Source organism: Pezoporus flaviventris, unplaced genomic scaffold (genome assembly GCF_033815535.1).
Source record: "Pezoporus flaviventris isolate CSIRO_AGI_PZ_B2104156 unplaced genomic scaffold, CSIRO_AGI_Pfla_v1 ptg000063l, whole genome shotgun sequence".
Lineage (NCBI taxonomy): Eukaryota > Metazoa > Chordata > Aves > Psittaciformes > Psittacidae > Pezoporus > Pezoporus flaviventris.
Window position 1 is genome coordinate 6833110 of NW_026892611.1, and position 13276 is coordinate 6846385.

Below are 13276 nucleotides of genomic sequence, written 5' to 3' on the forward strand. Positions count from 1 at the left end.
AAATCCACTCAGCAGCGTCAGCAGAACAAACTAGAGGCAACACAAAGGAAGCCAGGAGTGCTCTTGTAATGCTCTTCTAAATGTGGTATGGGTAAAAAGGATCTCTGGTCTAGGAAGTACTGTGTATATTACACCTGGGAGCCTTGGGAAGGGTTTTTAACTCTCCCACATCAGGTCAGGGTCAACCTTTCACTAGGGAAACTTGGGAGGAGTTTCCCTGGGGAGTGTGTTACCCCTCTGGCCCTGAGCTGGACTCTGACCTGGGTGGACCACTGCTATGGGAATGCTCTGCTCCTGCCAGGGAACAGAGGTTTCTCATTTGCAGGAAGAACAAAGTGGGATTTGAATAGCCAGCTCTATTTTCCTGCAGGTAGGTGTTATCAATGCATTGGGACAGTTGAGCTTACCCCTGTGGCAGACAAAGGAAGCTGTGCAACACCCTTGATTCATGATTCCCTTTGTAACCAGAAATGTATATGAACCTCAGGGTCCATGGCCCAAGTCAATGGCCATGCACACACAGAGTAAATCAGAAACAAAGCATCTATACATACAACTAGGGTAAATTCTAAAGGGACTCTTTGGGTTGTGCCAGGGTTACACCAGTGGAAATGCTTAGCCCAGCCCAGCCCAGCTCAGCCCAGCCCATCCATATCACAGCACTACCATGGGGAGGAAAATCCAAGCCACCCCTAAAAAACACTGGCTTTCCCCCACAGGGTTTTCTACAGTGGTTTTACTGCTCCATGCAACCTGTACCTGGCCCAGGGCTGGAGTGCAGCAGGTGAGATGGGGACAGTGCAGCATCAGTGAGGGCTGTATGGGAATCACAAGCCTCTGGTCACCCTTGGAGCTCTGCAGTGGTTCCCACCCCACCAGCATGCTCCCAGCTTGTTATCTACCTATTGCTTTGCAGAAACCAGCTCAGCATCCCTAATATCCCATCCTATCACCTTCTTGTTTCCAGTCACACCAATTTAACTGCACAGTGGGATCCTCTGTTGCAAAAAATAAAAGCGTCCTAATTGCAAATGTTAACAAATGAAGGAGAAAACGAGGAGCCTCAGGCCAGATTTCAGCCCTGCAGTGTGCTTAGAGGCCAGTGGTATCTGAAGTATCACTGTTTCCCCTGGTACCCAGTGTGCAGGGGATGCTCTGCTGCTCCCTGAGTCTAAATGCCTCCAGACATGGAGCGATTCAGCAAGGTGCAGAGAGCAAAAAAGTGGCTGAAGGATGGTTTTGTGTCTAAGCTTTAGCTGAGATTCTGGAGATTTGGGTTTAATTCCCTGTCACTCCAGGGAAGCATCTCAGGCTGGGACCCAGTCCAGCCAAGTTCCCATTGCAGACATCTCCGGATGAGGCTTCCATCCAGTCCCTTCGTTATTGAGAAGAGAAACAGGCACGTGTAGGGTGTGATTCCTCCAACCCGTTTTAAATGGTTGGAAGGGGCTGAATCACACAGTGCACTGAGTTCGCAGCTGATGAAAGGGGCTGGAGTCACTCAGCCAGCCCTGGTTTCTCAGGGACACCCAAGGTAGCCCCCCCCCCCCCCCCACTTGCCTCTGTGCAAGGCCCTGCTTCACAGCACAGCATTTGGGGGTGCTGAACCCTGACCATTTCAACCCGTGTATGATACTAATACACAGCATAAAACATCAGCCACAGAGACCTGGTCCAGGCAAGCCAACCCAGGCACTGGCACAGGGCGCCCAGAGAAGCTGTGGCTGCCCCATCCCTGGCAGTGTTCAAGGCCAGGTTGGACACAGGGGGCTTGGAGCAAGCTGCTCTAGTGGAAGGTGTCCCTGCCCATGGCAGGGGGTTGGAACTGGGTGAGCTTTCAGGTCCCTTCCACCCCCTACGATTCTATGAAAATCAATGATTCCAAATTTGGCTTGCAAAAGGCCACGGATGCTTGGCCTCCTCCTGTGCTGGCCAGCTGTACCACCACAGTGGGGTTTCAGAGAGGCAGGAAAGCAACTCCCCTTTTAGCCACCCACCTTCCCACCACGCTACCTACACCAGCTCCCTGACTGCAGCTTACTGAATTGCACCCATCACACCCTCCCCAACCAATGCTCAAAGCAATAACCTGCTGTGCACATTAATGACCCCAAAACAACCCTAGAGGGATGTCACTTTGGGGACGGAGCATCTCTTACCTGCTGTTGGCCTGGGAGGTCCCCGCCAGGTCCAGCGCAGCCCCACGGTGCGGCTCGGGGGAGATCTCCCCGGGGGGGCTGGAGGGCTCCAGCTTGGTTGGCTCTTTGGTAAATTTGCTTCCTGGTGCTGGGTGCAGGTTGGAAGGAGAAGCAAGAACCAGAATTAGCAACCAGAGATGCAAACGATGCAGCTTTTCCACCTCCGCTTGTTTCCGCCTCCCAAGCCCAGAGCTGAGGTCAGGGTGGGGGACAGGTTTTCATCTGCTTGCAAAGAGAAGGGTGCAGCTTTCACTGGGTTTGCCATTATAATAATGGCAAAATGCTTGTTTAAACCTCTGTATATGCCAGGACATGCTGGGAAGCCCTGCTAGGGATGGAGCACCTCTGGAAAGGGCTGCTGGCTGCCAGGATAGGATACTGAGAGTTTGGGAAAGCCAGGCAGTGCTGAGGGCCATGGACCAGTGGTGCAGGAGCATCCCCGAAGTGGGGAGAGCCCTGTCCCAAAGGAGGGAATGTGCAGTACTGGCAGGAACTCAGCAAAGCCCAGAGCAGTGGTGACACAAGCAGCCTTGCTCTGTACCCCCAACCCACATGCAGTGAGAGAAATCTCTGCTGGAGCGACACAGAGAGGGACAAAAGCATCCTGTCACCATGAAAAACAGCCCCTTCCCCTTCCCTGTTCCTCAGCAGCCTGAAAGGAGCCGAAATGAAGCCTCAGCAATGACCTTGGAGATGAAAAGAATGATCTGAAGGCAGGGTAGGAAATAAAATCGGGCAGGGAAGGTGAGCAAAGAGCTGAAGGATTAGTGCTGGAGGAAGGAGGGAATGAAATTACACCACGAGGCTGCAGAAACCACATAGGTGTCTTGTTAAATAGCTGCTGCCAAAGGCCCTTCACTGGTCTCAAAGCGTCATCGTGATATCCCCACCCTCCTAGAAAACATCCCATCCATAGGAACATGAAGCCTTTTTCCTTTCAGCTCCAGCCTGCAAGGAAGGGCAGGGCTCTGGCAATGGGAGCAGCACCAATATAGAGCCTTAAAGACACTATTTATCTACCAAAAGTCCAAAAGGCTCCTTTTAATTTGTGCTTTCTATGGACCAAATCTTGTTCTTGCAGCAGCAAAGCCTGCCTGAAGCTGCTACCCAGGGGAGTAGCAAAAATAGGTTTCCTAGCAGTGGTGGGTATTTTAATTAAAGGGTGAGCAAAACTGTACAGGGAAGCTTTGGGATACTTTGCAGTTGGCAACTTAAAATACAGCTCTGCTCCGAAAACAGTGTCTTTGCAGAAACAGCACCTCCTGACTCAGCAGATGCTTTTTCCTCCCCCCTGCACAGTCAGATGTGCTGACACGAATCACAAAAACACAGGTTTAATGTGTTTTGCTTCTGGTAGCCCTGCAGGGATCATGCAGGGGAGGGGGAACCACCATCCACCCCAGTCCTGCTGGGTTTGCTTCCTCATCTCCTCATTTCCACCTGCACCTCCCTGCCATGTAACCCCCAAGCTTGCAGCACAGATGTGTGCGATGCCTGCCCATGGATACCATGCGACCGTGATAGATTTACAAGGAAAACACAAGCATCCCAAAACACAGTTCAGCAGTTCATCCCTTGGGGAAGAGCTTAAAGAAATCCTTTTCTTGAGAAAGAGAGTCATTAATGGGAATAGAGACACAAAGAAATCCCCCCTATGGAGGCATGATGCGGGAGGTCCCCTTTGGGTGGCTCTGGGGCATCATCCCCAAGGAGCATCTTTGGGTTTGGGGCAGCCATGAGGCCACAGAGGTTAATCTGGCTGGTGGAGATATTTGAGGAGGTGTCTGGACAGCTGCCAATGTGTGGGGTTGGTGGCTTGGGAGAAAAACCCCAAACAGCCACCCAAAACACATCTTTACTCACCAGCCAAGCCCAGGCAATCTGGGAGCGGGGCTGGGAAGTGACAAATTCAGGTACAGGGCCGTGTTTCAGACAGGTATCAAGGTGGTGGGATGGGGGCATCAGTTCATGTCTCTTTGTTTGCCAAGAAGCAGTTGGCCTGGCTTCTCCAGCACAAACCAAAAGGAGTAAAAACACAGGGCAAAGAAAGCCAAAGAAACTGCTTCCCTGGGGTTTTGTCACTGGATTTGTGTTGTTTCTCTGTTAAAAACAGTCAGCGGCTGGATGATGCTAGCACTTCCCAGCCAAAAAGCAGAAAGGTTTACCAGTGAGCAGGGATTTTAGTTCCTCCTGCAAGCATAGAAACATGCTGCGTGCTGCTTGTAGCTGCAGCTCTGCCTGGCACAGGGAGCCAGGGAATTGTTGCCTTAACCCTCAAAACACTACTTAAGGGGTGCACTGTGCGTGCACTGACCCCAGGCAAAGGCAATCTCAGCACGCCTGGGTGTAGGGCACAAACAAGGCTTCTCCTCATCGAGGGTAACTGCATGTGTCCTGCACTTTTGATGCTCAGAGATGACATTATTTCAAGTCTGCTTCTCTGGATAATCTTTCAATTTGGTGGGCAATAAATCAAAGGATGTGGTGGACGTACCTGTAAAAATTCTCTCGTCAAACATCCTAGGAAGAAAGGGGGAAAAAGGGATTAGAAATAGGTGCTTTTAATGGCTGAAATTTAGGTTTTATTAATGAACAACATTAAACCAAGTCAAAATTGTAATTTTATTCATTCTCTAAAAAAAGGGAATGAATTTTTCAGCTGAAAAAAAGCCTTATAGCTTGTTGTGCAACCAAGCAACCTTGCAGCTTTTCAACTAAAACACCTTTAAATCTGCTTCTAAGTCATTCTCTTAATTTAATTATTAAATGCAGCGCGATAGGTTGGCTTTACCAAAAGAGACAGTAGGACTGAAGTAGCTGTTGCTGGACCTTCGCTTCAGGACACAGACCATTGACTGGCTGTCACCCATCTCCTGAATATCCTATTTTAGTGTCACACACAGCTTTGCTCATGGGAGCAAAGTGTGTCAGGGCCACATCCTGGTGCCTGATCCAGTCTGGCACAGGCCAAAGTGGCTCCTCCAGCAGCTGACATCAGGAAAGGTAATTCCTCGTAGGATGCCTGAGTCCTGTTGATGTCAGTATTTCAGCCCTCGTGTGAGCCTGGGGTTTTTCTGCACCCCGGTTTCACACCTCTAGCAGGAGAATAACACAAGTGCTGTACAGGCAGGGACTGAATTAATATGTTATAAAGCAGATTTTCCTGACAGAGAAGCAAAGAGGAGCTGCACAGCACAGAGATAACCAGGGGAGCATCCATTCCTCCTACTCCAACACAAATGCAGACACTAAGACACAACACCCTGCTTGTAGGCAACACATCCTCATCATCAGACACACAGGATGCCCATAAGTGGTCACCACAAAACGTGGAGGAAAATCCCTGTGCATTGTGAATATGGATGCTCCTCCTCCCACCCAGAGGCACCGCTCTCATTCACCAAATGCCACTGTGCCATGATCAGAGGTCCCATTACCACCTGAAATGCTTGGGTGGCACTGGGAATGTCTGTATGGACTTACAACAGGGTGACGGGGCTCGGCGGGTGGCTATAGTATGGCTGGCCCTGCCACATCCTCACAAACAAGGAGAGAGGGATGGAAAACAGAAGTTTCTGGGGAGAAAAAGAGCTGAACAACTCTAGCTCTTTCCCATAAAGAGGGTAAAATGAGGGTCAAAACCAACCCTGTGATGATGGAGAGAACAGCTTAAACCCCCGATCCCCTCGAGGCCGTGCACTCTCCCCTGCCTTCCTCGCCACCCACCTTTTGATGACAAAATGGATGTTGTGCCTCTCCTCCAGTATCCGCTTGAGTTTGGGGACGCCGTAGGTGCAAGGTCTTTTGAAGGGTATTTTGTCCGGGATGCCGATGATCTCCACCACCTCGGGGTCACAGGCGATCTTCCGGTACGGGACGGGGACCATGTGGTCTAACCCCAAGGCTTCGGCTGAAAGGGGAACCCATGGTTTTCACTTAAATGCACGCTTTGCTTTCTACAGATGATGAAATAGAGGTATAAAGGCTTGAACTTGAGCAGGGCGAGTGCCTCCTGTCCTCTTCTTTGCTTGTCGCAGAAGGGGAGCCCCAGGAGCAGTTCACAGAATGAATCATAGAATGGTTTGTGTTGGAAGGAGCCTCAAAGCTCAAGTAGTTCTAACCCCCTACCTTGGGCAGGGACACCTTCCCCTAGGCCAGGTTGCTCAAAGCCCCATCCAACCTGGCCTTGGATGAGGCAATGGGGAGACAATGGAGATAGAGATGGGACAACAGGGAGACAGCACAGCAGCAAATGGTGTCCTCCAAAACCTCCAAATGCACCCAGTGTTGTTCAAGCTGGGGCTGCGGTGGCCCATGGCCCACTCCAACCTCCCTGTGAGTGCAGCAGGTTCCTGAGCTCACAAGTTGCATAGCACATACGTAGATTATAAGTTACAGAGCTCATCTATAGCCCATCTATAACCCACAAGTTGCACAGCACATACACAGGTTTTAAGTTATAAGGCTCATCTGTAACCTGTCAATACCTCATGAATTAGACAGCCTGATGGGGATAGTACAGGTGACAAACTCAGCCCATCAGCCCATTCCCAAGCTGCCCAAACACCCAGGAACTAACCCAAAAGCACTGCCCACGGCAAGGAGAGCACCATCGACACACGTAAGCCATGCAGGTGGGAAAGAAGCAGCTGCAATCACGATAACCTTCTTTTTTCCCCTGCCATGTGAGTTGAAAACGGCTGCATCCCACTGCTCCCTCTTGCCTGCAAGCACCGGTGGTGCCCGGGTGCTCTGATCCGGCCTTCCACACTTCAAACCAGGGCTGCTTTACAGCCCAGCTATAAATTCCTTGATGGTGGGGGGGGGTTCCAAATGGAAATATTGACATAACCTTCATCAGACACCCAGAGCCTGGGAGCTGCTGAGCTAAATGTGTTGGGAAGAGAAGGGAGCTCTAGCATATGGCTTCTGCTGCTGTGTTAGGGAACAAAAATGATTGCTATATAATGATATGCAAACCACAAGCGCTGCAGATGCATAATGGGATATTAACTCCTACTCACCATATCTGCTGTTAAACAGAATTTGCACGCACTCCCTAAGGGTGTTGATATCTTCAGTTTCTTTTATAAAACTGTCCCACTTATCTATCAAAACAAAATACAAGAAATAAGGAACTTCCATATGGTTTGTACACAGCAGATGCACTTTTCTCTTGCGAAGCGCTGGGAAGCAGGAACAAGACTTTGCTGCTCCAAAAATAAAGCTTTTCCTCTTCCTGAGTGGATTTTGCCAGGTTGGCAGAGAAGGTCTGGGGTTCCCCAGCCCCAAGCAACCTCCCTTGCAGCCATGCATGCGCAAAGCAGATTCCTAAGGAATGATCCCATAAAACTTCTCAACCCCAAAATGAAAGACCCTCTGGGACAGAGCAAGCTCAGCCTGAAATTCACCTTTCAAAGGCATGGCCGTTTCACAGAGGAGCTTTTTTCATCTCTTACTTTTTCCCAGCTTCCCCACCCATGCTTTTTCTTCTTTTTGATGCAGGCAGGCAAGGGTTTTGATGTAAAAATGTCAACATTTTTAGGCTGCATTTCCTTTTGGTGGGGTGGAGGTGGGGGAATGGCACAGTGTGCTCCCCATTGCTGATCCCCCCAGGCACTGCTGCAGAATCACACTGGGGCTGGTGGGTTTCACTTATTTCGAACTAACTCCAAGCTTTCAGTGGGTATTTGCTGTTTGCAGCTCGGGCTCAATGGCCTCACCCCAAGCTGTGGCCCAGCTCCCTGTGCATGAAGCAGGGATGGGATTTCCCAGCCAGGCAGCAGTGCCTGAGGACCAAGCACCGTGAAGATGGCAGGGACGGAGCCAAGCAAGGAAGAAGGTCTTGGCTGCAATGCCGAGATGTTGCAGCAAGTAAAGGGAAAAGATCCCCCACGGCAGCATTTCCAGAACTGCCAGGTTCCTGCAGAGCATGGGGAGAGACTGGGCCAGGGTGAACCCTATGCCTAAAAGGTGGCTGCTGGTCACCTCCAACATCAGAGTGGGACACGGACCTGTCTTGTCGTGGACGATGGAGAAGAGGATGCGCTTGGACGAATGCACGTTCTGGATGAGGGGACCTCCAGAGACCGACGATTTCTGTCCTGGACAAGAGGTGAGACAAGGAGAAAGGGCTGATGAGACCCCAACCGATGCTTTGGGCACCCAAACAACACCCTGCGTGCTGCCCCCCACCGGTGACGCTGACTTGACCCTTCTGGCTCTCCTCCATGCCCCCTGCCTTGTGACAACCCGGTGGGGTCATGGCCAGATTGAACCCCTACCATGATCATTTCCCCTTCCAGCCTCATGGCGCAGCACCCAGCATTCCAGGGCAAGAATGGAGGTGCATCCCATCGGCACCGTACAGGCACCCAGGGAAGGGCTGGGATCCGCTCATCTCCATACGGGCCAAAGCTTTGCCACCGACTTTCATCCGAGGACCCCCAAAACACCCTGTCAGCGCCGGGGGGGTGCCCTCGTCTGAGAGCAAACTCCAGGCTATTACCACAGCAGTCGCTGTACTCCTGTGAGGAAGGCACCTTCAGCTCTCCCGCGGGCCTGGGCAGCAGCGCCTCGCCGGCCGCGCTCGGCCCGGATGACACCTCTTGCTTTATGTCTACGGCCATCTGGGTGGGCACCGAGACGCCGTACAATAAGTTGGTGACAGTGACGCTGTCCTGGCTGCAGGATTTGGCCACGGGGCCGTTGGCACCAGAGTCTCGTCCACCCTTAGGGGTGAGGGAGGTACAACTCAACTCGACGCTGGGGTTTGGGTCTCGGCTGGGCTCATCCACCGGCCTGAGGGGATGGAAGGGAGAAAAGGAAGGGAAAAAATAGGTTCGTTTGGGTTCATGGCACTGATAAGCATGGACAAGCAAGGGTGTACAGAGGGAAGGACAAGGCCAGGTTGAGCAACATGGTCTAGTGTGAGGTGTCCTATCCCATGGCAGGGGGTTGGAACTGGATGACCTTAAAGTCCTTTCTAACCCAAACCGTTCTATGATAAGGAGGGTGGAACACGCTGCACTGCCAAGCTCTCCGTTTTAGAAATGACAGCCATCATTCAACCTCTTGAGCTTCTTCAGGCATCTGGACCTTTTTTGTCTTCTTTAAATGGAGCAGGTTGGTCTTATGGTTCAAAGCGTTTATATTACCTAAAGCAAAGCTGCCTAGCCCCACAGCCCAGTGAGTTTAAGGAGTACAATGATTTATGTGATCACTACTTGACTCGATTGCCTGATCCAGCCCCCAGGACCCAGGGTATGTTCAAGGGGACCTCAGTCAGCCCAGCGATGAGCTTTGGATTGAGGAAGCTCGCATGCTTCACATGAGACAGGCGGCCGTGAGCTCACAGACGGCTCAGATTCTGTGTCCTACTTTTAGCTGTCTCAGCCTCATTTTCCACAAGTGCCGAGTCTTCAGAGAAGGTATTTGGTAGCGCTCAGCATTTCTCTGAACGGATCCAAGGTGCTGCCAGCCAGGCAAATGCAGGGGGAAAGCACCCAAAACCTGATGAGTCCCTTGTGAAAACATGGCCAAAATGGGGAGATGGCCCCACTGCGTTCCCCTGCCTCCTTCCTCGCCTGGTGTTAAAAAACCCATCTCAGCCTGAGAAGAAGCTTGCAGCATTTACACTGGAAACCCCTCTGGAGACAGAAAAGCACTTAGCTTACCGCAGCGGAAATTTTGGCAGAGACACGTAAAGTGCTGTGGTTAATGGGCACGTTTATGTGCTCTTATTATAGGAACAAGTCCGAAATGGTCTCGAGCCACCCGACACTGATAAACCTCTATGCAAGGCTGGCTTTGGCACAGCGGGACCCAGGTTTCTGGGTCTGGGAGAAGAAGATGGGACATGGGAAGGACCCTCCTGCCTGCTCCACTCAAAATCTCTGCCATCCCAAGGGCTCGCTGCCCTCCCACCCCTTGGGGACCCCCAAAATAACCTTTTTAGCCTGAAGCGGATGCTGTGGCTGTGCTCCAGGATGGCCATCAGGGACTTCACATCATACTCCATGGGTTTCTTGAAGCTGATCCCCTCAGGCAAACCAACCACCACCAGCGAGCCCGGCTCTTTCAGGAACCTCTCGTAGGGCAAAGGGACCACGCTGCTCTTCCCCACAGCTTCACCTGAGGAGGGGACAGTGTTACACACTGACGGACACCCTGTGACCCCAACCAGGGCTGAGCCGGGCTGGAGGAGTAAATGCAGGAGCAAGAGATACCAACAGATATGTTATGGGAAGAAAACCTGTCCCTACCTCTGCACTCATCATGCAAGGCCCTACAAGCCCTTTCTAAAAGAGCTAATTAATAAGAAGCTCACAAAACCCAATAAGCAGATGTCTCATCCTTCGGGTTGCACAGTAAAATCCTCAGTTGGGGTCACCTGGCGCAAGCCCACCCTGCGTACCAGTGAAGGATGTGGTTGCTGGCACACCAGGAGGGAGCTGAGAGCTGACAAAGGAGGCTGAAGGGCTCGCACTGATTTTTATCTCATGTTTAGTGAGATACTCTGGGAACCTCATTTTCAGGTGGTTTTCTTATTCTACCTCCTGGAAGAATGGAAAGTACTTCGACTGCTGTTGCTGTCAGGCAGCATCAGTGCACTTTGAAAGACAAGGGAAAAAAAAACCACAACCCAGCAGTCTCCCTCCATCCCACTGTTCACAGGCAGCAGGAATATCAATACGCATAGTATTGAGGCATAATCACCTCCAGCAGCCCAGATATCTCACCAGCTCCCCTTGATGAATGGCCACAGAGTCCCCCCATGGTTCTGTTGTACGTCTGACACCAAAATCTCCCCAAGGAGCTAGGAACACGCTATTTCCCCTTCCCTAGCAGCAGAAGAGAACCAGGAAGCATCACAGCTATAGAGAGATTTTCTAAACCAGCTAAAGAGCCCACATATGCCCAAACTGGAGATGCTTACAGCGCTCTCCAGGCAAGACACCATAGGAAAACCAGCTCTCTGTGGAAAAATTACTTTGGAAACCAACCCAAGTCACTGCAACCAATAAACCTGGTGCTGAAAGCATGAAGCAAGAAGCAACAGCCATGAAGGAATGCAACCTGTCTGGCAAAGCAGCGTCCAGATGCAGAACATCTGGCCACATGGCAATGTATCTGCGCCTTTGTTTCCAAGGTTGAGGGGCAGGCAGAGGAGATCATGGAACATTTAAATAGCAGTAGGATTTCATATTGTTGATTTTCCTTAAAACCTTTTTTCTCTCTTCTTTAAAAACCAAACACCAAAAGAACTTACTCAAACCCTGGAAATCTTGTGATGCTGTCATCAAGTCCTTATTAAAAGTGATTCCTTCAATATGTTCTTTGAAGGAACGCGTGATAACTAACAACGTGCAACTTCCACGAGCCATCAAGGTTCCTTATAAGCGGGATGGAGACCGTTTTAATTAAGCCAATAACAGAAGTTTCCAAAGGAACCTTTGAACCACAACACCATGAGTACACTTTCTACAAGCTGATGGTTTCCCTGCCCCGAGGCACCAGCTCTAGCTGCCTTCCACCTCCCTCCATCACCTCCTCTTTGTGATAGGAAAATGCTCCTGATGCCCAACAGTGGCTCTTTATCAACCCAACACTCAATAACTCCCCAAACATATTTTTATGGGGAATGTGTTACTGTCAAAGTGACCTTCACCAAGCCCTGCGCTGCCATGCACAGCCTCACGGTTTAGCGAAAGAGAGACAATAATCATCACTAATGCCTGTTTAATAGAAGCCAGTAGTAATCAGTCATCCTGTTGGTGTGGAGATTACCAGGCTCTGGAGGGAATACGCGAGCTTTTTGACTGAGCATTTGCTAAGATTTTTTGTTTCCAATCCCTGTTGATGGGAGGCGACTGAAAGGATAACACCCCCCAAAAAAGCACAGGAAAGATAACTCTTAATTTCAGACAGCTCTCTCGCTGTTGGAAACAGAATCGCCCTGGGGCACCTATTATCTCCTGCGGTATTTCTCCGCATTCAACCAAGAGAGGCTCTTTCCCAGCGGACATGCGAGAAGGGGAGCATCCACCCAGTGGGTTTTGCCATGGAGCAGCTCAGGGACGGAAACGGCTGATCCTACTGAATCAGCAGCAAAGGCAGAGTCACACCCAGTGACAGAATTACACCCAATGCCAGGCCAAAAAGCACTGGCCCAGGGATGCCCGACCTCCTCCTGCTATGGCAGTGCTGGCTGCCCTGGACTGGGGACCAGGCCAGATTGTCCCCACATACGTCCGTGCACCTTGACAAGGTAAAGAGCATCACAAACTCATCCCAACAGATGGCCCGCCTGCCTCCTCCACCTGCACAGATGCACCCTGAACAAGCTTTTCTATGCAGTTATACATTTATGGTATGTCATATATGAATAATTCATGCTCCCAAGAGGCCTGTAAAACCTCCGAAACGGCCTCCCTACCGCATTCCCTTGGCTCTTCTGCATTGCTCCTTCCTTCCCACTCGGGTCCAGTCTTTCAAAGGCAGAGAGAGAATGTGATAACCCCCATTAACAGGAATATTGCTTCCAAGCCCTTTAAGTGGTTTCAGAAAACCTCAGCAACTGTCTGTCCCTGGGGAAGGGATGCCATCTCCCTCTTCTATCTGCGAAGCCCATGCCAGGTGCTGGTGAAGCAAGCGCTAAACATCAGCCAGCAGCAGCAAATCCTGCCTGCGAGCACAGGGCAGGGGTGGGAGCATTCATTATCCCACTCCCATTGTGAGGAAGTGCCCATTCCCAAACCCTGCATACAAATAGGGGCAACACCTAGGCTTCAGGATAAAGGAGACCTGCACAGCCCCAGAAAGGCTCGGCAGCACACCCCAAATCCCAAATGGTGATGCGGAGCTTCTCCCAGGAAAGCTGGTCCAGCCACACAGCCTGAACTCCCCCAGAGCATCATGCTGGGCTAATGCAACCCACTGAGCGTTATGGGGGAATATTGGGGCCATTTTCACAACCCCACTTTGCTTTTCCTACTCAGAACAGCACAGCCCTAGAGGTGCTGCTGGGAGATGACCTGGGACCACAGCCACTACCTCCAGCCACTCCATGAAGACCT

General features: G+C 51.0%; 1 protein-coding gene across 5 annotated transcripts in view; it reads right to left on the reverse strand.

Moving 5' to 3' along the window:
- GTF2IRD1 (GTF2I repeat domain containing 1) overlaps positions 1-13276 on the reverse strand; it is a 63392-nt gene that overhangs the window by 22550 nt on the left and 27566 nt on the right. For all 5 annotated transcript variants that reach the window (XM_061470359.1, XM_061470358.1, XM_061470360.1 and 2 more), the window contains exons 5-11: positions 10148-10331; positions 8707-8999; positions 8213-8302; positions 7223-7306; positions 5925-6108; positions 4693-4718; positions 2160-2280 (exon numbers count right to left, since the gene is read on the reverse strand). In XM_061470359.1, the coding sequence (XP_061326343.1) occupies positions 2160-2280; positions 4693-4718; positions 5925-6108; positions 7223-7306; positions 8213-8302; positions 8707-8999; positions 10148-10331 (982 nt within the window). The remainder of the gene's footprint in view (positions 1-2159; positions 2281-4692; positions 4719-5924; positions 6109-7222; positions 7307-8212; positions 8303-8706; positions 9000-10147; positions 10332-13276) is intronic.